Source organism: Vigna umbellata, chromosome 5 (assembly GCF_029865625.1).
Source record: "Vigna umbellata cultivar VRB3 chromosome 5, Vumbellata_1.0, whole genome shotgun sequence".
NCBI classification, from domain to species: domain Eukaryota; kingdom Viridiplantae; phylum Streptophyta; class Magnoliopsida; order Fabales; family Fabaceae; genus Vigna; species Vigna umbellata.
The window spans coordinates 62227777-62252198 of NC_142169.1; the positions used below are offsets into that span (position 1 = coordinate 62227777).

Genomic DNA, 24422 nt, shown 5'->3' on the forward strand with positions numbered 1-24422 from the left:
TAAGATTGACTTGGTAAGTTTGGAAGCAAACAAGAGAAGTTATAAATTCAACTTATTCATTAACAAGTATTAACAACTAATATTTGTTGATAAAAAAAATATTTTTTAATATAATAATTAAAAGAGATAACATAAACAAATAACTATTTTTAACAATGATGAGGGAGATAAACAAATGAATATAATACACACTACAAATTAAGAGGAATTTAGAGTCATGTATAAAAACTCAACAATTATGCATAAATGACTTGGAACAATTGCAAAATAAATGATGTCGTTGAAAACTAGGCATTTGAGTTTTACCAATTATCTAATTAAATTTATCATGTCAACATTAATACTAAAGTGAGTATTTTTAACATGGTCAATAATACTTAAGAGAAGAATATAACTTCTTAAAGCTAAGAAAATCCGTGCTTTGTTTTAATTTGACACAACATTTGAGTAGTGACATAAGCTTTTGAATGGATAAACTTCAATATGCTAGAAAACGAATTTAATAATTGTTATACTTTCTTCTACGGTTAAAAGGTAAGAAGTAAATATACTCATTCTGTTTTTGGATAGATAAGAAAGTGACACGATGAAGTATAGCAATTAATTTCAATAGGAGATTACATCAACCATTTATTGTGAGTTATGTGACAATGATAACAAGGATAAGAGGTGTAGAAAATGGTATCCTCATTATTATAGTTCTTGTGAGACCTGAGTGATAAGAAATAATAAAGATGATGGGAAGAAAAAAGGCCATTGACATTACAAGTAAAAATACATTGAGGTAGTGCAATGCACTTATGATAAACCACTACACTGTAAAATTTGCATATGGTAATATTTTGTTTTGTAATTAATAATAAAAATAATATAAATTTTGGTACAGAGGTAATAATACATGACCATATAAAGTCAGCTGTGGAAGATGATGAAGGAGAGAAGTTAGAAAAGAAAAGAAAAATGATGAAAGAATTATTGTAAATGGAAGAGGAAAGTGGAAAAAGAAAATGTAAATAAAAAAGACATTGAAAAGAAAAGCACGCAACAAGAAGGGCTTCCCCACAGCATCCTCACCCAACAAGAGAAGGAACCAGCCCATTCCTGTTCCTCTACCACCGAACACACGCTTTCTTTCACGTTAACCTGCGCCCCTGTTTATCCTGCGCACCCTTTCTTTTTTTCCCTTCCACACCCTTCTTCAGATTCGGAGCACGGCGCCCCCGGTGGGAAAGGTTCGGGTGTTGGGGGCCTAGGGTTAGGGTTTCTGAGAGATGTGGGATGCTCCAGGCATTGATGAGTCTTATCGCGCGCTGTTGGAAACCGTTCGGGCTCGGTGACGACGCCAATGCCGGAAGAGAATGCAAGGACGGCCTCCTCTGGTTCCGCGACATCGGAAGGTTCGCTGCCGGCGATTTCTCCATGGCTGTCGTCCAGGCCAACCAGGTCCTCGAGGACCAGAGCCAGATCGAGTCCGGGCCCTTCGGCACCTTCGTCGGAGTCTACGACGGCCACGGCGGCCCCGATTGTTCGCGTTATGTTTGTGATAACTTGTTCCGTAATCTCCAAGGTTAGCGATTCAATCACTCCTCCTCTCTCTCTGTCGCTCTTTTCTTATATAGTTTCACTTCAATTCTCGATCGTGAGTTTTAACTCTTTTTAGTGATTTCCGCTTTTCTTGAATTTATCTTTGCTTTTAAAAGTAGTTGTGCTTTTCAGTCTTCACAAGAGTCACGAACAGTTGAAAGGTGTGTGCTGGTTCTTATCTGTGTGGGAGCTATGTGTCTCTATCGGCCTCTTTTCTTTTTTCTTTTAATATTGTTACGTGTCTATGTGGAAAGTTGATGATTGTTGTGTGTTTAAGATCTTTTGGAGCCATTTGTATGTTGTTATTGTCTTAGGAGTGGTGTTTGTGCTGCAGCGATATTGGCCGAGTCACATAGTGTTGTGACTTCTGAGGTCATTCAACAGGCGTTCCAGCGGACCGAGGAGGGATTCACGGCGCTTGTTTCAGAGTTGTGGAGCTCTCGGCCGCAAATTGCAACCACTGGAACGTGTTGTTTGGTTGGAGTTATTTGTCGGCAGACGCTGTTTGTGGCGAGTCTTGGAGATTCCCGTGCTGTGTTGGGTAGGAGAGTTGGCAACACTGGTGGGATGGCTGCAATTCAGCTGTCCACCGAGCACAACGCGAATATTGAGGCTATTAGGCAGGAGCTTAAGGAATTGCACCCGGATGACCCCCAGATTGTTGTCCTGAGACATGGAGTGTGGAGAGTCAAGGGCATAATTCAGGTAATTTCTGGAAATCATGCTACATGCCAAATATTAGTTGTGGGAATTCTCTATTGAGTTTTCTGGTTGAACTTCCCTAAAGAAGGAATTTGGTTAGAGTTTTGGGTTTTGATGACTGAACCTTTCTCCTTAGGTCTCAAAAGAGAAGAGGTAGGAATAATATATGTTAACAGAATAATACATGCATAGTTTATGAAAATAATATATGCTAACGGACTCAAAATAATAAGTAAAGTCAGAGCCTCAGGGTATAGTTGTTCGTGTACCGTATGTTTTCTAATTTATCTTTACCTTATATTATTATAAGATATATATTTATTTGTGGCATATTCCTCGTACAATCTATTGTTATTCCCATCCTTTATCTTCTACAACATTGTTACCAGAAATTCCTCCAAATTGCCTAATGTAAACGGAGAATTTTCATTCCGATCCATTAACTTTGCAATTGATGCATAAAAGAATCATGAGATTATTCTTTTTTTTTTTTAAGTGATTCCCACATTCACCCAAGTTTAATCATATTAACTTGCGAAGACATCGTGGCTTACATCTCCTTGAAATAGGAGCAGAGACAGACTTGGGAAGTATAGTTACTGAAGCTAGGTGACAATGTTTTAACATTTTATTAAACAAAAGTTTAATTTTCATATATTTTCATTCAAAATTTTATACTATCAATCAATCAATCAGAAACTACTCTTGAAATGACGTTTAAAGTGAGTATTACAAAATTTGACAATCTTACCATACTAGCTATTTAATCCAGTATAAAAAACTTTAGCGCTGTTAGTGCATTCTAATCAAATTCATTAAACAATCCCATCGAGGATAAACTGTTTTTGTTCCATCTGAAAGTGGAAATATCCTTTTTGCCCCTATAAAAGATGATTGTGGTAGAAAGAAACGTTATGAAGGAAAGAGTTGAATAGAATATCCTCGTAAAGCAAGCAACAAACAAGCCAGAAACCTATAAAAGACAATCAAGGAGATCAAGACAACAAAACTTGCTAAACTCTTTGCATATCTGATTATCTGTCAGCATGCTAACTGCTCCAATTGCTAAACAAGAGTAGGCCGGTAAAGAAATCCTGCCATATGAAATGTGAGGTCTGAGAAGGGTTTTTAAAGATATCATCAGTACAGTAAAAGCAATACAAGCATGATGAGTACCAGAATAGCATAGAGTTTTTCTTCCATAGTTATACCAAATGCCTTGAAACTAGTTGAATCATGAATGGAGTAGCTCCAAGTTGAGCGATTACTCCCAGGATTACTCAGTGGTATGGAGTAACCTATTTCAGATCCAAGTGGCTGTAGGAAAAATGCAATAACAAGTGAACTTTTGAATGGTGAGGCCTAGCTAGTGCTGTATGTCACATATATCAGGCAAAATTGTTCACTTGGTTCTCTAATTACGTGCACAGGTTATGATACTGCCACATGTTAAGAAACACAACAATATATACCCTGTGTACATGTATTTTATGAAGTCTGATTGACATGTGGATCCTTGAAATGTCTGTGCATTATAGGTTTAGTGTCATTAATATCATTGTTAAAAGTTCAGAAAGTGAGAGCTTGCAATATTGATTTCTATGACATGAAAATTTGATTGATAAGAAACAAAACAACGGGACACAGCTTATTGAAATTATACTCACTACAGAGCCTAACATGCACCAAGAACTAATTCTGATGTGTTAGATTAATAGTATATAAAAAAAAACCCAAGAAGAACATATCTTGTTCCTATTTATAGGTCTTGTTTGGATGAACTTTTTTATAAGCATTCGTAGATCGGAAATATGAATGTAAAAATGTATTGAGCTTCTCCCATAAGCTAAAATTAACGTGTTCACTTAACATTTACAGAAGCTATTAATCTTATTCAGAAGCTCAGGCGCATAAGTTTGTTGTGGTTTATGAGAAACTCAATTCAGTGTACCTTTTTGTTTTCTTCTTTTTCAAGTTTTTATGGATAAGTTTATCTAAATAGAGCTTTATTCTTATGACTAAGGATACACTTGTTTGCAAATTAACCTAGATGCATAAATATATTCTGCTCACGGTGCCTATGTTATTTATATTTTATTTGTCTATTGCCAACCATGAGACATTTGAGGCAAGTAGCTTAATTTATGTTTTGTCGCGTCATCCTTGGGGTCGAGGCTGTCAAGCTGCGTTTCGCGGCCATAATTGCGACAGATCATGCAGTTTTACAAAGGTCGATGAACTTGATTTAACCTAAGGGACTATTTTTTTTTTTCGTTAAGGTTGTGGTGGGATTAAAGAATAAAAATGAAGGAGGGAAAAGGGAAAGAAAGGAAGGGTACGAGAGCGGAAAGAATGAATCTTTGAATTAAGGAAAAGAGATTGTGAAGTGAAGGAAAAATGAAGTGAAAATGCGAGATAGTAATTTTTTTAGCAAGATTATAAAATAATATATTTATAAAATGACTGAATTATCTTTATTGTTATAAATTTATTTTAATTAAATATTAAGTTACAATTTTATTATTCTTAATTTCTTTTTGTTGTATTGTTATTCTTCTTCTTATTATTATTATTTTTAATTTATGATTTATTATTATTATTATTTTTAGTATCATTATTATCATTTATGATTGTTTTTATTATTTATTATATTATATAGCATAGTTAATTATGTTACGTTTCATAATCTATTATCCTACATTATAAAAAGTAACACATCTTGCTGTGGATAACATTTGGGGTAGAAAAATAAAAATAAGAGTAAAAATGTAAATCATTTCTCCAGCTGGCTTTCAGCTAGTTGCTTTTCACGACCGCGGGTGTGAAAAACCCACACCCACTGTCCCAAATTCGTGTTCAATGTCTTTTTTAGCAAATCACCGAATACAAACATGTATTATTTGCGGGTATGATCTGCGCCTTTTCTTTGGCTGTAACAATACAATCCCAGAAACAAATAAAGTATAAGGGTAGCTTTCTCTGTTAACCTATAACCCACAATTTTCACTCCCCTCTTTTGCAAATCAGTCCTTACATTTCACATTCTGCCTCTGAACTCCCCTCTCGTCTTTCTGCATTCTGCCTCTATTTCCAGCAGTTTTTCCCTATGAGGTTTCTAGTGACACTTCCGTTGGTGCTACCAACCTAACCTTTTCTTGCTGTTTTGCAGCTTCTGCTTTGGACAACTTGGTCATGAAAGTTATCAGAATATGATTTTAATTTTAGGCGTTTTTCTTTATTTTTAAGCATATATTAAATACACAATGCAATATAAATCTACTTTAGGATCAAAATATGCTACAGCGGTTTTAGAGGCGGGCACTCCGTAGGCTCTCTGCTATTGATTACTATAATTTGATTATTCTACCTTTATTTATCACTCACTTATGTACTCAAATTTAACTACTACTAATAGCTTTTTTGGTTTTCGGATGACTTTTTCTTATGCTGTTTTATCTATTTCTGGTTAATTTTTATTCTGCCTCTAGACTTTAAATCGTTTACTTTTATTGTACCTGAATCTTACTGCTCAAAATTATGACTAAGGATTCAAAAGATAGCTGAGGGATTAGTGATTCGAATCTGAATTTGATAATCTTGGTACATCATCTATATGATATACTTAAAGTACTTTTTTTACTGTACCTAAGTCGTACTATTCGAAATTACGATGCACGGTCCTAAAAAATAGTTTGGCAATTCATTATTTGAATATGGATTTGATAACCTTGACATATATAAGTGTAGCATTGTTAGGCATAGTTTATTTTCTAATCATTCTTTCAGGGTCTTCTGGGGAAAAGATTGCAAAGGAACCCAAAAAAATAGAATTAGTGGGCAGATTGAGAATAAGGAAAGATTGTATGAGGACCAAGGAATAAGAAAGCATGTGTTTCAGAAAAGGGAAGGTGTTTGGCTAATAGGCCGGAGGTTTTTTATGGAAACAATGTTCTCTCTATATTTTGCATGAAGGGGTTGGTTATCCCTAATTAAAGAAATGTATGAGAAAATTATTTTCATTAAAAATAAATTATTATTATTATTATTATTATTATTATCATCATTATTATTATATATGAAAAAGAAAGATGAGTGTTGGGTGCAGGGACCTGAGAAGGAGTGTTTTAAGTTGACTATTTACTAATGTAAAATATTTGGTACTTTACAATACTTTTTTATTCAAAAAATTCCGCATGTACTCAACTTGCTGTTGATTTGTGAATACTCCCTCACTTTCTTTTTAAGGGTAAATTTTTTAACAGACTTTTGTTCTTATTATTTTTTATTTTCAAAGTTCAAGTTAACGCAAATTATTTTTTTGTCAACTATATCCTTGCCACCTGTTTTTAAATTAATTTACTCATTGATCAAGAAATAATAAATGTAAACTTGTATTATATTGCATTTCTTAGGTAATGTATATCCTTAAAAAGACATTAAAAAAGTAATGGAGATAGATAGTATATGTTGAGTTTTTTTGTTGGTTAACTTAGCTTTCTGTGAAAAGAAACTTTTTGCATTGTTATCCTATGATAAAAAAGGAATTCAGTATTCACAAACTGTAGATATGCTTTTTTAATTCAATATTCTGCTGCATTCCTTTATTCAATTTTGTGATATTAATGGTTTGTGTTTTTCCAGATAACTACTGCAACCGTTAACTTATTTTTCAGTGTTACTTTCCACTCTTGTATTAATGGCTATACATACTTCCATGTTATTTGGTGCAGGTTTCTAGATCTATAGGTGACGTATATATGAAACATGCGCAGTTTAACCGGGAACCCATTAATGCGAAATTCAGACTCCCCGAACCAATGAACATGCCTTTCTTGTCTGCTAATCCAACTGTTATTTCTCATCCAATCCAACCAAATGATTCCTTCCTTATATTTGCGTCGGATGGTTTATGGGAGCACCTGAGTAATGATCAAGCAGTGGATATTGTTCACAGCAGTCCACGTGCGGTAAGATTCTTTTTTGCCTTGTGATTTTCTTGTAGTACGTAGTTGTGTACTAGACATCACTTGGTTCATGTCGTCTTTCCGTCATCTAATACGACTACAGAATGCGGGGTTGTATTTTGAACTTGGTTAAACACATAATTCGCTTGTTAAAAGTAATCTCTGGAAATAGAGCACACATACACTGTCACTGTATCTTTTGTTATTTTTATCGAATACAATTAATTACTTAATCGGTACTCCTTTGCTATTTTTTGAGCTTTGTGATGTGTGGCCACTAAGGGTGACGATCAAATAATTTTTTTTTGTATTATATAATATGGATAAAAAGTGCATTAATCCATTTTGAAATATTTAAACCTTTTTCTACAGTACAATATTCAATTGTTCCACGAATATAATATATTCTATAAACTAATTATTGTCTAGTTTTGAAATATTTTTTCTTTCCTTATCCTCTTTGTTTACTTTTTCTCTTCCCTGTCGTGGGACCCAAAAGAATAATTGTTATACTTGTGGTTAAAACAATCACACTGTAAACCAATCTTGGTTAACATAAATGTTAGCAGTCTGGAGTCTTAATTGATTACTGTTGATGCCATTTTTGAGTATGGAATAAACCATATTAGGACAGGATTACCCATTTTTGTGATTAATAATTTTTTTATTGCCTTTAATGCTCTTACAGATTTGGAAAATGAAAATTAAAACAAAGTAGAAACTTGAGAAGATCTGTTAAATATGAAAAAAAAAAGTTGGATTACTTTTGATCATTAAAAGGATTGATGATCCAGAAAAATAGTGGATTGATTATTGATCATCTAGAGGAGTACCAATAAAATAATTGACTGTCATGGTCAAACTATGCTTTTAGCTTTTTTTAGCTTTGTCAACGAGTTGCGAAACTCGAGACCTGTCTTGCCAGTACTGATGGGTAAATGTAGTTCTGTAGCATTAAGTTCTAAAAATGTAATTTTGTGATATGGATTTGCATTTTATTTTTCAGAAAAGCAGAAATTGAGGGGATAATTTTATTGGCTGCTGGTTGTTGATTTTGTATTTTAAACTGTCATGGCATTCTCCATCAGTGCTTATAAATTGTGTGAATAAATGCAGGGTAGTGCCAAGAGACTTATCAAGGCTGCCCTACAAGAAGCGGCAAGAAAACGTGAAATGCGATATTCAGACCTTTATAAGATTGACAAGAAGGTTCGTCGCCATTTTCACGACGATATAACTGTCATTGTTTTATTCTTAAACCACGACCTTATATCCAGAGGCGCAGTTCTAAATTCGCCACTCACAGTTCGAAGTGCACTCGATCACTGACACTCTTATGATTGTAAACACGTACGCTTCTCTTATACGGGTGTTCTGTCAACTGTGCCAAAACCACAAAATACTCATTTGGTACGTTGCTAGAATATACCATTCATAGTGCTCCTACGTATGCTCACTCATACCAGACAACTTATTCATGCTCCAACTTGTAACACTTGTTAGAAATTTATCCATAAAAACGAAAAGAAAAAAAGGGAAAGAAATCAGAAAGTAACTTTTCATTACCAATTCACCAAATCCCTTCCCTAGATTTACGTAATGCTGTCATTGCTAGTGCTTGATCTAATCTTGGTGTAAATTTCGTGGACGAGCAAGGTTGTATGAGTTCATCGATAATCCTCAGTCAGCATCGTGATTGAATGAATTCATATATTTGATCAGAAGTTATATCAGAGCTTCCATGTACAATGAAGCATCCTAGTGTAATTAGGTTTATGAATTATGATTGAATTGTATTATGTTTTTTCAACATTAAGCGGTTTTGTTAAAAGTTGTAAACTATCTAATAAATAGTGAGGTTTATAACACGTATGCGTTGGGTTTATTTGGATTTCTAATTATTTCGTTTACAATTGTTTTGAAAAAAAATTTCTATATTAGGTTGGGAAAATTTATCATTAGTGAAGTATGAGTTTTTTATATAAGAAATTCATCATTATATCTAGCATATTTTATTACAATGAGATATTTATCTCAACTCACGAAATTTTTTTATTGTATTTTATATTTACTAGAATAGATTGAGGAGATTTAATATCAAGGTATAAGTTCATATGAAAAAAGTGATACTCCAATATAAAATTTTAAGTTTGAGGTTTTTTATTTTTTTTATGTCACTCAATTTTTTTGCTTTTATTCAATAAAACTTTCACCACATTGAATTTCTAATATTATAACAGTAAAAGATAATGTATAACTTTATATGTGATTATGAATCATTTTAGACAAACATCTTCATGCATCGCATCACTATATTAATGGACTCATGGACTCAAACTGTCACTGAGTCCTTTTCCCTCATATATGGTTTAAAAAAAAAGCATCAAACTTAAAAGAGAATTTTTTATTGGAATGCATGGAAATTTTTTTTGTAATTTTTCTAGAAACGCTTGCACATTACTTTCAATATAAAAAAAAATCGTTTTTGTTTCTTAAAATCCTTAAAACACTAGTTAATATAGAACAAAAGTAAGGATAGAAAAGAACACAAATTTGAATTTCTCCTTTATTTCATTTCAGTAAATGTGAAAAAAGTACGAGATATTTTATGTCTTACCTATGAAAACTTTCTATCGGGAAAGATGATAGAACAAAGATACTTTTTGTGAAAAGACACAAGATACCTTGACTTTTTACATTTATTTTATTATATTGTGAAGATTTCAATGTCATATACTATTTTCTTTATCACCAAAAAATAGTTTGATAATTTAAAGCGCCTTTTTCTTAATTTTTTTTTGGTTTAATGTCTCGGTAGGTCCCTATTTTCGGCGTGAATCTCAAATAGGTCCCTTTTCTTTTCGGCGTCTCAATTGGGTCCCCATTTTTGTAAAATTGTAACAATTAGGGGTCTGCCGTCAAATTGAACAAACGGCCGTTTAATTGTTTGTTACGTGACATGAACAGTGTTTTCAGTAATCACACGTGGCATGATTCCCATCTCACACTGACTTTGTATCAAACACCTTCTCTTCAACCTTGCCACGTCAGCCCTATCATCTTCCACCCACTGAAACCCTAACCCTAGCCGCCACTGCCGTTCCGCTTCCGCCGCTCCCGCCAATGCCGCAAGTCGTCGCCACGGCTAGAACATCATCTCCTTCCTTTCTCGCCGGCGCATCAACGGACCACAACGGTGCCTCAACCAAGACCGCCGCCACCTTCCTTCTCCTTCGCGCAAGGGTTCGAAGCCACCACGACCGCCATCTGCGAGTTCGTCTTCGCATCACCAACATCTCGCCGCCGTCGCACAAAGTCACAGTCCTCTTCTCCACCACCATCAACCACGCCAGCCGCCGCGACACCACTCTTCTCACACGCAAATCATCGAACACGCACCAGCCACCGCAACCTTCATCGCGCCTCTCCTCCATTGACGAAAGCTTGGCACAACCATCTTCATCTTCTCCATTCTCGGAACCCAATCGCACCTTCATCTCGGATCATCACCTCGCGATCTTCACCAACCATGCCGCGACCACCACTAACCTCCCTCACCTCGCGAGCTTCCTCGCCGTTGCCCAACCTCCATGGCAGCCATCACACGCCACCGCACCTTCCCGCTCTACAATCGAACCTGCATAAAAACCAGACCTGCAAAGAAGAACCCAACAATCACAAATCGCGCACTGTTAGGCGCAGGACCCATGGCTTCCTCAAGCGGAACATGTTCGGGTTCATCCTCTCTGCTTCAGAACTCGGGTTGTGTGTGAGAAGGAGAGGGGAAGATGAAGTGGGAATTACCACTGTGCCCTTTCTCTAAAGCTGATTTAACTTCATAGTTTTTAATACAAAACTCTTTTTTAATTCCACGTATGATTACTGAAAACACTGACCATGCCACGTAATAAACAATTAAACGGTCGTTTGTCCAATTTGACGGTAGGCCTTTAATTGTTACAATTTTACAAAAATGGGGACCCAATTGAGACGCCGAAAAGAAAAGGGACCTATTTGAGATTCACGCCGAAAATAGGGACCTACCGATACATTAAACCTTTTTTTTTTCTATATTCAAACAACCTAAAAGTTATTCTATCTTTCATCCAATCCGTTTCTTTTTTTTAATTAATCTAATTATATATATATAAACAGATTATACCGATATAATTCTTATTAAATATTATCAACTAATAATTTGAAATAAAAATATTTTCATTCAGCTGTTAAATTATAATTTCTTCTGTGATTATTTATGTTGACTAATCATATATTTTAAAATAGATATATTATGTCAATTTTGGTTTGTATAAATAAGATATTGAATCCTTTTAGAATAATATTTTTTTTGTAAATATAATTTATGTGAAATAAATTTGTAATCAGAAGACGAATTTTTAAAAACATATAGTTAAATAAAAAGGTATTAGATGGTATACCATTTAACAAAAAATATATGGTTATAATTTTATCTATCTCAACATATATAATGAAAGCAAACATAAAAGGCATATTCGGTTCTGGCTTATCATGAAGACTTTTTTGTTATGAATGAGAAATTGCTTCAGTTGTGGGTACTGTAAGTAAGAGAATATATACATGATGAACATCAAACAACTGTTGTTAATGCTCTTTCACAATTCTTAGTTCTTGTCATATCAACTTCTTCTTTGTTAGCAGAAAATAAGTTTTGAGTTGTATCTTGTTTTTAAATTATTAAAAAAATTATAATAATTTTAGTCAGGTTTCAAATTTAATTCATCACTTAATCTATATAACACTTTGTTAGTTCTATGTTTTGGTCTAATTTGATGTGAATCACACTAGTAATCCAATTCAGTAATACATGCATTATAAGTAAATTGCAGATTAATTTGCTGTGAAATCTGTGGACTGTCCCAGTTCATGTAGCAGCATATCTGAAAATTTTCCTTGGTTGATGATATGGATGAATAAATTATCCGTACTTTTGCAAGTAAAATTTAAACTTTACCAGTAATTCCAAAACTTAATCGAGGACAATTTAGATTCCTAATTGTTATTTATTTACATTGTTAATTAAATTAATTGGAAAATCACATTGAGTAAGTAGTTAATAAACATTTTCAATTATTAATTTCATGCCATAATTTTGCTTGAAATTTTTTGAGAGATAAAAATATGTCATGGCTTTAAACCCGTCGTGCCACAAAATCCAAGGAACTAAATTTTAACACAGGTCAAGATAGAAGAAGAATAATCAGGTGTTTAATTTACTTCACATCATAGCATGTATAATATATTCACAATTATTAAAACAAATATTCCTCTTACGAAATCAAGTCTCAATATAATTGGTTTTTAGCTTACACATTAATAATAATAATAATATTAATACTTTCTTTTTTTCATTTACTAAATGCACGTACATCGAAGGACAACATAAAATAAGAAAAATATCACACACGCGCATATATATATATATATATATATATATATATAAAGAAACACACGTAATCACGTTAAATTCTAGTAGTTTTATATTGTAAACACGAGATCACATTGAATTTAATAAAAAAAATTAAATCTGAACTGATAAAACTTAATTAGGTTAGGATTGCAAAAAAAATTAACTTTATTGACAATAAATTAAGTCAAATTGAATGGAAAGAAATATAGATAAAGTGATTAGATGAGTAAAGATTTGTGGAGTTTGAGAACAATAACGTTCAAATAACTACTCCGACAAAAACCAAGTTACACTCCTTTTGACGTAAATTTCAGTATCTCAAACTAATTCAATTTTATTATATTAGTTTGCCTTGAGTTATAGTTCACTGGACAGACTTGGTTAAAGAATTCAATATCTTTAACAAATACGTAATTAAATTATGGGTTAAAGAATTCTAACTCTTTAATGGTTTGGTTTGTAAATCGTTTTCATCTCTTCAATAATGGGGTTATGAAAGTCTAAATCTCATCTCCAGAATATATTTGAAGAAGATATTTTGATGCTTAGTGTCTGAATATAAAATATACTGAATGTAACTTAAATACTTCATCTATTCCTTATATTTATACTATTTGTTATAAAATTTTACCTACCAATGCTTTAATTGTGCTCAATCACACCTTAATCCATTTGTTTAGGTTTATTTATGCTAAATCACTTCACAGACTACTCGACTAGTCGTCTTTGACGTGACCAATCACCCTTATAAATCGGTGTTACATTGATCAACTCGAGTTTATTTGTCCTATACAAATTATATTATTATTTTTTTAAAAATTTGGTAAACTTAAATATATGAGATTAGACAGTAGTTCTTAATCACTTAATTTTTTAAAGTTTCTTGATTCTTGAGCTGGGAAACGGAAGGTAGGTATATTTAGTTACTTTGACCAGACATTCCAAACCAATCCAATAGCACATAAAGAAATTAAAAGATGAAACTCTAAAGAACTACCCTAGCTTCTTTCCCAGGCTTTCCCTGTCTTCTTGGCCAAGAAAATCAACCAAAAACACAAAAATCACATGCACATGCAGTTGCCCTAGTATCCAGAGACGCATGCTAATAAGTCATGATAAGAAAAACTAACATACACACATATAGTTAATCGTAGTAAAACTAACATAGACACAAACACAGGCTATATAGTTGCACTTTATTTAACCTTTGTGTTCATTAGTAGATGCAACTCCATCACCATGCACGTATACATGTTCATCAAGCACTTAGAAGAACTAGCCGTGAATGGGTGGAGTGCGAATATGGAAATAGTGATGGCTGTTAAGGACTGGTCCCGAACCATTCCCATTGTTCTCATAACTCTCATTTATGTCATCATTATAACTGGCTTTGTTACCATTCACAGAAGCAGTGTTCGTGTTTGCACTTGCAGAACCCTTACTGGCTGGCTCAATCCTGTCGCTTCTTATGCCCTTTCGACCAAGATCAGTTTCACTCAGTAGATAGCGTTTTCCCTTTGCTCTTTGCTCATCTTCCTCCTTCACTGCACCACCATTCAACATGCTCACCATCATAATCAAGCCAAACAAGAGTGCAACTGATAAGCTCCTCATGCTTCACAGTTTCCCAAAAGCCTGCGTAAAACACCCATCAAAATTAATTGAATGATGAACTTATATAAACTATGTTAGCGATATATTTTATTTTATTTATCACCAAAACATGTACAAGTAATTAACAAAGTTCTTACAAAGATTTCATGCACAAGTAACAAGTTACATAGTTTTAATGAAGTTCAAGAAAAATTAACCTAGTTATAACCGTGAGTTATCAGAACTTAGTGTAATAATTACTGATCCTCGATCACCGATTAATTAACAAGTGTAAACTAAATTTAGAACATGGAAACATGATACACATCTAAGATTTTTTAGACAGTTAGTACCGAATTATACATATGCTAAACGTTTGAAGGCTACGACGATCGTGGTGCAAAATGTGGGAATTTATAGAAAGAGGCGATTGTTGTGACAGTAGTGTTGAAAGAGGTAGATTGGTCCGAGAGAAGCAATATAGATGGCGATGAAATGAGTGGAGTTGCCACTAAATTCATGATGCGCTGCCATTCTACCACTTGGCAAGGCCACCAAAAATGAAATTATTGTTATGATCTTTAAGCAATGCATTTTCCTGATTTTTATGTTCAATTATTCAATCATTAAAGGCAAAATTTCCGCTTCGTGATTAAATAATGGGAGACAAATTGCTATATTTTTACTGTTGGAGTTACTGTGACTAGTTGACTGGCAATTTGTAGGAACAATTAATATCCGTGTGGTAATAAGGTTTAGTTGTGATATTTTGGATGGAAAAAATAGTTGCTTAAGAAGATGGTACAACGTACGTTTGTAAACCATAATTAAGAAGATGTTAAGCATGCAGTGAACATTTGTATAACATAAAGTTTGATATATATAGTGGTGAAAGAGGAGTGTTCTGAGGAGTGAAAAGAATGATGGGATGGTGAAGTTTGTTTTTGAATGACTTTAATGGCAGTGCTTGGAACTTCCCAAGGTCTTGTAGCTTTCACATGTATAAGGTTGCTGATTCTGGATAGATTCCTATATATATATTAAGATGATTTAGACAAAAGAAATATCTCTGTCTGGATTACTCCTCAATGTTTTGTCCATTTAGAAATGATATTCAAGACTCATCTTATTTTCATTCCTGGTCATTGAATGGGAAAACTCACTTCACTAATCATTTGGGTATGGTAAAAGGGAATACTCTTTGGGGAATTAGATGATTTTTTCTTATTGGTTGCTGTTTGGTCTAACCATTAAGATTAGATTCTCGTTTTCGATATCATCCATAAGTTTGAAATTTTCCTTCTTACTGCTTTACACACAGCATAACATATTTTAACACATTATTCTCACCACCTTTCACTTTTTCTTTATAAATGAAAAAAGTTCAATCTTTTTTTTTTTTGTGACTGTATCACTCCTATCATCAATCCCAAATTAATGTTTTTTTTTGTTGAAAAATCATTTTCCTTTACACACACAGAAACTGACATTGCACCATTTTACTTTGAAAATTACCTAACTAGTCATTTCAAGATTTTTAATGGTTATCTTAACAGCAAACTAGAATAATGAGATCTGTGATGAGTAATACAACAAAATATGTACGAAAGAAGTATAAATAATAATAATAATGAAGATACTAATAATAATTAATTATTATTATTATAGTAATATTAATTATAATAATTGAAATAATAAAAAATAATAATATAATAATAATTATTAAAAATATAATATTATTATTAATAATATTAATAAGTATTATTATTATTATTATAATATTAATAATAAAAACAATATAATTATAACAATATTAATAATAAAAAATATAATGAGTGTTATTTTCGTAAATAACATATTTTTATGAATAAGGAAAGATAGTAAAAGTATTTTGTTAGAAAAATGTTTCTTTAATAACTTTTTTTTAACAAATTTTAACAACGTGTGACTTGTGATTAGTCTGTTTCAAATATCTTTTTTAAAAATAAATTCAAATAGATTAATAGAATAATGACAAGTGATCATTGAAAAAGTTGTTATAAAAATATTGTTAACAAGTTCATTTTGTTAATGAGATTTTAGTATATATAACAAAGTAGTATATATATATATATATATATATATATATATATATATATATATATATATATATATATTTTGTTAACTTATGTAACATTTTAAAGTATATTAAAATTTAGTTAACAAAAATACTCTCATATATTAAAAAAAAGGTATACTTCAAACACAAAAGTATTATAATAATTTTTATTTTTAAATCAAAATAAAAAATAAAAGAAAATCAGAAATTATTCAAATATTCTAAATCTTAACACTTATAATCTATAATATATGAGGATATTTTTGTCAACTAAATTTTGATATACTTTAAAAGGTTAGGTAAATTAACAAACTCTTTTATATATATATATATATATATATATATACTTAAAAACACACTTAATTATATTAAAAAAATTAAGTTTTAATTTAATTAACTAATGTATTTAATTAAATAAGTTAAAATGATTATTATCTCTACATAATACATTATTTATTACAACTACAATAATGAAAACATAACTTATAAATAGTAATAGAAGCGTGAACGATGTAATATCATCTTAATAGTAGAATAGTATGAGCAATGATTATGCAAACATGAGAAGATAAATTAAAAACTTGTATTTTGCAATCATACAACCATTGAAGATAAAAAAAAAGAAGATAAAATCATTTAGTCACGTGAAAATGAAGTTGATCGGTAGAATATTAATTAATAACTTTTTTAAATTATAAAAAAAAAGTTATATTTGATGTTTTTGATATGACCAATTTAAGTAGATTATTCAATAAAATTGACAATGATTTAATATATCTTTAAAGTGGAAACTGAATACAGTTACAAATTAAAAATTTCGGATATAAAATTGAGTGAAAAGAAATTTAAGGACAAAACTATCTATAATTAAAAATCAATGAACTAAAATTAGAAAAAAGCCATATTTAAAAAAGATATTGTGAATTTTATACACTGATAAACTAAATTTAGCATTAAAAAACTTATGCAAAATGGTATTCCACTTGCAGAACATGATCAATGAAGAGGAAGAAAGTGATCCCTAGGTAGCTAGCTATACAAATTACATTGAAAAACTAGTCTCTTGGTTTGATATTAATTTTGACTGGTTGGAACAAAAGCATTAGATTTAGCCGCGGATTCGGCCATTATGTTTTCTTCATGCATATTCCACACTTTAGGATGATACACAACATATCTTCTATTGCCAATTAAATCACATAATTTATTTTTCAATAATAAAGTACATATTTTTTTCTTTTATTGGAAGCGATATATACGGTAAAGATGATTTTACAAATATTTAATGAACTTGTGGTTAAATTATGGTGAAATAAAGAAGTAATAAAATAATAAATAAAAGTCATAATTTACATAGATAATTCTGAAATAATATGTCAACTTTAAAAAGGATTTGAGTAAGTTTTGAAGCGTTAGAAAAATATTTTATATGAGTGGACGGACTATAATGAGATAATCTCCTATGTTTTTTTTTTTTATAAAATTAGCTTTCAAAAAAATTTAAAAGTAAATATTTGATAATAAAGTGGGTAATATACACATAGATTTGAAAAAGGTGTGAAAAAAATGAATGCAATAAAATAAGATATGTTTTTGTTGTCTTTGCTCGTATGTGAAGAAATGTTGAGAAAATTATTTGTTAAAATATACATTTACGAACATAGACATGTTTTCACTATGCCTTATGCCTTCATTTTCATCGTGTCATTTATGGAGAAAGTGAGATTCGTGATGTTATGTTGACAAGGACCACTTGATTGTGGTGGTCATGGAGATGATTTGGTGGTGGTTTTAGGAGTGTTTAGAGTATGTATGAATTAGAGAGTGGAAAGACTAAAGCAAATAAGAGAAAGAGTATAAAATATAATTATCTGATTGAGAAAAAGCAAAAGAGGAAAATTTATAGTAAATTTGATTCATATGATAAAACAAGTTTCATTGTAAATTAATATATTTAGAAAATAAATTATAAAATCATTTTTAAAAATAATTTTATGTAAAAAATAAATTTTAAAAAATATAAATTAAAGTTAAATTCAATTAAAATTAAAATATATAATTATTATAAAATTTTAATAAATAATAAATTATATTTCATGATAAAAATATACTGAAATAAATTATTAAAGTTTTTAAATAAATAAATATTATTTATTTGTCACTTAATTTTTTTTTAATTATTTACTTATTTTAATATAAAACTTATATTAATGTTTCATGTTTTCAATATGTTCTTTTCCTTTTTCTCGAATATTTGGAGAGAAAGTTATCAAAATAAAAAATTCTTTTTTTTTTCATTGAAACTTTGATAGATGTGTTTTTCGTGCTTTTCTTTCTTGTCCATGTTTCTATCCTTGAATACAATTAGGAAGTTAGCATTAAAAGGTAAGGGATGAAAATCAATATTCGTTGGTGAACTACGGAAGATAATCGATTTTCTTGTTATTGATAGCACAGAAAATCTATTATCATGGAGGAGAATCGATTCTTTTAATTTTGTATGTACAAGGACAATACAGGGGTAATATTGAGGTTCATCATCTCCCAAACTACTCGAACTAGAGACGCTCTTTTTCGACGAAGATTATGTAATACATATAATATTTCACATATTTTACTTTAACAATTTCAAAACTCTCACAAGTTCGTCCTCTTCTCAAACTTAAATCATTTCTCCAAATTCAATTGCTGGTTATCTAAGTTCCCAAACACAATGCATTTTAAGATTCTTTTTTATTTTGAATTTTTTTTATAATTGAATAATATAAAATTAATAATATTAATAATAAAAATTAGTAATATTAATAATAAACATTAATAACATTAATAATATTAATAATAAAAATTAGTAATATTAATAATAAACATTAATAACATTAATAATATTAATAATAAAAATTAGTAATATTAATAATAAACATTAATAACATTAATAATATTAATAATAAAAATTATTATTAATATTGAGTATAAATAAATAAATAAATTACGTATACTTAATAAAAATGTTGTCTTTTATAAATCACGTAAATATCAATCATTTATTTATAAAATTTCATTGGGATATTTTACCTTTTTTACAGAAGTAAATTTGGTGACTTGGAATATAGTTTTTATGTTAATGATTACTTAAGTATCCACTCATAATTATACAACACTCTCATTTATTCCCCAATTATTAAGATTAACCTAAACAACTTTTAAGCAATTGATAATAAATTTTTCACAAAAATTCACCTTCAAAACAATATCAATTCTCATACTCCACTTAAAATCATACCAAAACATTAATAAATAAAAAATACCATCAACAATATTATATTTTATATAATGTACGTGAAAAAAAAATCAAATTACCATATAAATTTGTGAATCTTTACCAACATAAATATTAACATTGAAATTTTAATCATCATAAACTAGTCAATATTCTTGATCGTTACCCTTTAAAAGAATTATCTATCATATCAATCCATAAAATCTAAGAGGATTACCATGTTTTTGTACATTTCACACTTTCCTAACTCTCCATATAACATATAAAAGCTGCTAGACGAATATATTATATTTAAGTGCTTCCAATAATCACATACAAAATTAGAAGAAATAAAAATTCAATATATAATTTACATTTAAATCCAGTATTATTCAGGCAAAACAACACATGTAAAAAATATTTGTTAATAAAATATGAAAAGGAAAAAATGTAAGCATTTGTAACGTGACAACGGTAGCACTGTTTCCAATTCTCCACCTATATAAAGTTTAAAATAATGAAATTTCCCAGAACACCGTTAAACTCCCGCCAATGAAAGAGAATCAAACACCACACAAGGTTTTCGCGCGCTCCGCAGAGCATCACCATGGCAGAACTAAGGATTTACCGTCCAAGAGGCCTACAAAGGCACACGATTCATGAACCCTAACTTCTCACTTCTCTCGTTTTTCTTTTCTGTTTTCACTTTTAGATTCAATTTCTCGGCGTTCCTTTCCTGTCGCCAGATCGCCGAAAAGAGCTTGAATGCGGCATTTGCATCGGTTTCTAAAGATTCCGTGGATTTATCACCGTTCTCGGAGATCTTAGATACAAATCGCAACGAAGATCTCACAGTAAGTTCAAATCTCACTGTTTTGTTTTTTTCCAATGCTTCTTGTGATGTTTCTTTGTCGCATTCATGCCATACGAGTTGTGTGAGGAAATATATAACTCTACTTAAAGTGCGGCTTATATATATATCCATATTTTTCAACGCAATTCTGGTCGTAATTGCAAAAATCTACTGGAATATTGGATTTACTAGGCATTTTTGTACCATGGTGGAGGCTTAGTCTCATTTGAATGTTTTTAATATGTTTCAGACCTTCTTATTGGAAGAACCTTCATCGGTGACTTTGCTTCCATCTGAATTAACTCCTAAAAAACTGACTGACAAGACGGGAATTATTAGTTCAACTAATTGTACTGGTACAGATGAAATAGACTGTTCTAAGTTTAATTCTGTGGAGGCTGAGATTACTGTGAATTTTCTCAGAAATGTTAAAACTGAGTTCCTCAATTCGGTTAATGCTGCTCCCCAACGTAGAATAGAGCTTTTGGATAGAATAATTGAATATGTCATAAGCGATCTCCAAACCTATACCCTGCCAGAGGAGAGTGATCAGTTTGCTCATTTGATCTCTACGAAAAAGCGCATGTTGTTTCTGTTTACCTTCATTTGGGTAATTGGAGTATCAGCTGTTCTTTTCGTCACTTCAGATACTCGTAGCCCTTACAGAGGACCAAGGCCGACGTGAATCATTATAGCAAAAGGTTTATGTGCTTTTAGATTACGGGGAAAAGGGGTATAAATTTCAGTTATGTATCTAGTAAATGTATCTTTTAACTGTAAATTCTGATGAAATAGATATAGCTCGTTCTTAGTCGTACACTTGATTTAAAGTACTTAGAAATTTAGAATTACCCTGAAGTTGCATTGACTGCCGTTGAAGTTGTAATAAGTACGAATACTAGTATTTGTACGATGTGGTTGATTAATGCTGTTAGCTGAATATATCTATGAAACTATCTGGGTTACTTCAACCGATCCTAATAAAATCTTGATTTTACGTGTGGTTTGTGTTAATGCATTATAAAGGTTTTGTTCGTTGAGTTAAGCTCCCTGTATTATCACATTGTGAGCAATTCTAGAGGGAAAATTACAATATTCACATAGAATAATGTCATTGGCAGTTTTGTTTCGGAAGGGAACCATATTCAGCTGCATATGGTATGACCTTGAAATGGTTTTCTTTGGTCATGGACTCAATGGATTTCACATGCTGGTGAGTTGAGGTTATTTTTACCCACCTTAACCAAGGGAATGTGTGAAATCCGCTTTTTAAAAATATGAACAGAACCGATTTAAATATGCAAACCTCTTTTACGAACCTTAATTGTTGGATTTCGTATTGCTGCTCATTAAAAATTGTACTCATGGAAGTATGAACTTTAAGCCCAAATTTTTTTAATCTAACGGAAAGTGGACAAATAATTGCGTTTATGTGAATAAAAATTGCACCAAAGAACCTTTTACTCAGCCAGCGAAAAGATCTGAAAATAGTTTGTAATTAGGTGGCTTGTGCTTTATTTGAAGTCATAACTGCAAGGTATTGTAGGTACAGTTACTCGTACAGTGTTCATGGTCAAGTTTTATTGATCATCTCCTTACAGTTAGATACTGATTATAGTAATCAAGCGAGGCCACATACTGTTGATCAATTTAGATTCAAATACTTGTCATAACTGAAGGAATAGATGAAAAACTCTCTTCTACCATATGAAAGAGGAAGAACCATACCCATACAACCAATAACTGGCTACGTTCTTAACTTTTGACATTTTTTCTTTTCTTCTTTCTGGAGTTGGTATTCGATTCTATTTTGTATTTGGCGGTCTTGAGAATGTGTATTCAAACATTGCTGCTTTCTTTGACGATGCTATTACTATCTTGCTTATAGTCCATGTCTTCATTCTCTTTTTCTCTCGGCTTTTGCGGGGCGTATCATAAATTCCTTATTGAAGTGTGGAGTCAGTTGATCAACACCTCACTAGGCCATTTCACATCCTCTGGCCCAGTACATGATAGTCTTATTCAGATACATGAGCAACATTTGGAAAACCCTGTATAACATGTTTAATTCCAAAATCATTTACACCGTTGAATTTAATGATAGGACCCACAGGTTGAAACTAGCATAAATTTAACTTTAACATTTTACCAAAACATAAAAAAAAAATGGGAGTTATTTATGAACTTATCTAATAATTTACCTTAGTGGGTGCCACTCCCTGCCAGAATACTCGTCAATATCTAGTCCTTCGAAAACCGATTCCTAATTGTATTAATAAAATCCTGACACGAGTAGTTGATCTACCACATGGTGTGTATTGATACATCTGAGTTAGAAAACATCATTTCCAGCATTTTTCATCCTGCATGATGTTCTGTCTAGTCTGTTTGAAACTTGGGGGAGGCCGGTTCGCATATCCTTGTGTACGGTTTAACCATTCTCCTTTCAATTTGACCATCTATTCTGGATTTTTTTTGTTATCAATGATTATATATATTTTGTTGGGAAAGGCCAGCTGGCGTATCAATGACTATCCCTTTTTCCTTTCAATTTGTTAATCTAGTTTTGACTTTAGAATATGTGTTCTTGGAATAGAAGATAGCGGCATTTTTTTCAAAAGGAGAAGAAAAACATATTAATTCAAACAATGGTGTTAATTTTTGGCCTGGAGTTGTTACAAAGTACGGAGAAAAATAAAAGCTAGGACCGAAGCCAGTCATAATTAAGAAGCTAAAAAGTTTTGATGTCGTTGACGGCTAACGATGTTGGTCATCACTCATTGGTTACATTTTTGTTTATCGGGCAAGAGGGGTTTAACTATGATATAAGTTTATGAAATATAATTGCTGCTAATATATTCACGAGGTTCTAAAAACAGGGGAGAGAATGACAAAGAACGCAGACAAAATAGTGACACCGATCAGATATAAATAGGCCTTGTTAAAGAAAGTCCAATTAGATCTATTTCTTACAGCTAAGATTCATCGGAAACGATTGCTTGAGAAAAAACGGCTTCAATTCACCTGTGTAATCCATGAATGCACTTTTCAAGCCAATGCATGTGAGAGTAAGATATCAAACTAACTTTGCTTAAAGTAGGATTTGGTGCATCAGCATCAGCAAAAATTGCACTATTTCTTTCTTCTTTACCGAAACTCAGGGAGATGACTGGCTGTTATTTACCACTGGCTCGTGCTAGGAGTAGGAGCATAATCATGTGGGAAAGTAAATTTGATTCCCCAGCACTACATCGCATTTAGTGCACACTCTTGTTTCTATGTTCACATGCATGCCACCCACTCATAGTGATTGAGTGAGAACTCGAGATGGTACATGAATTCGATCGAGTTCAAACAGTGAATAAACAGTTTTATATGGAAGTTATATAACTCCTGTGTCGCTCCCGTACCTGTACGGTTATTCCTCTTTCGGGTAACAAAACTCGTGGAATACCATATAAATTTGATTATATGCTTGCCAAATCTGAAAAGGGTCCAATGCATGCATAATAATCTCTAAACTTGGTATTAAGCACGTTTAACGTGGAACTAAAGAATTAAGTAGATCAGCACAAGTATCTGCATTGGGCATTAGAGTTTACACAAACCAAGAAGTCAACAATCGTGGCGTTTCATTAATTAACTGGTCACATTGTCAGGATTTTCTTCCCACTTAATTTTACATTCGAGTTGCCATTTAATTTGGGTGCAATATCCTTAATCTGGTAGAACATATACATCTTACGTAGGATTTGGTCTTCTTCGTGCTCAAGTCCACAGTTTTCTTGATACATATGAATTGAAATAATGATTACATGCACAAAACAAGTACCTGTTGTTGATCCATTCATAATCATTTGACAGAAATGGGATATTATTTTATTATCTGGGATTACCCTTCAGCACTTTTGGTATACTGTTTT

At 31.7% G+C, this 24422-nt stretch overlaps 3 protein-coding genes across 4 annotated transcripts; 2 read left to right on the forward strand and 1 right to left on the reverse strand.

Annotated features, from left to right (window-relative positions):
* Positions 1-788: 788 nt before the first annotated feature.
* On the forward strand, positions 789-9118 carry LOC124841669 (putative protein phosphatase 2C 42). Its single transcript, XM_047317999.2, has 4 exons — positions 789-1567; positions 1919-2289; positions 7017-7253; positions 8367-9118. The coding sequence occupies exons 1-4, from the start codon at positions 1279-1281 to the stop codon at positions 8577-8579; spliced, it is 1110 nt and encodes a 369-aa protein (XP_047173955.2). The 5' UTR covers positions 789-1278; the 3' UTR covers positions 8580-9118.
* A 4509-nt stretch (positions 9119-13627) lies between these two features.
* Positions 13628-14728, reverse strand: LOC124841433 (uncharacterized). Of its 2 annotated transcripts, none has more exons than XM_047317706.2 (2): positions 14646-14728; positions 13628-14334 (listed from the first exon to the last, which is right to left on the reverse strand). In XM_047317706.2, the coding sequence occupies exon 2, from the start codon at positions 14311-14313 to the stop codon at positions 13975-13977; it is 339 nt and encodes a 112-aa protein (XP_047173662.1). In that variant the 5' UTR covers positions 14314-14334; positions 14646-14728; the 3' UTR covers positions 13628-13974. The 2 variants fall into 2 exon arrangements, with proteins under 2 accessions (XP_047173662.1, XP_087971189.1); XM_088115063.1 differs by lacking the exon at positions 14646-14728 and adding an exon at positions 14511-14643.
* Positions 14729-20195: 5467 nt separating this feature from the next.
* On the forward strand, positions 20196-21470 carry LOC124841423 (uncharacterized). Its single transcript, XM_047317696.2, has 2 exons — positions 20196-20500; positions 20750-21470. Exons 1-2 carry the CDS (start codon positions 20306-20308, stop codon positions 21182-21184), a joined length of 630 nt encoding a protein of 209 aa, XP_047173652.1. The 5' UTR covers positions 20196-20305; the 3' UTR covers positions 21185-21470.
* Positions 21471-24422: the final 2952 nt, after the last annotated feature.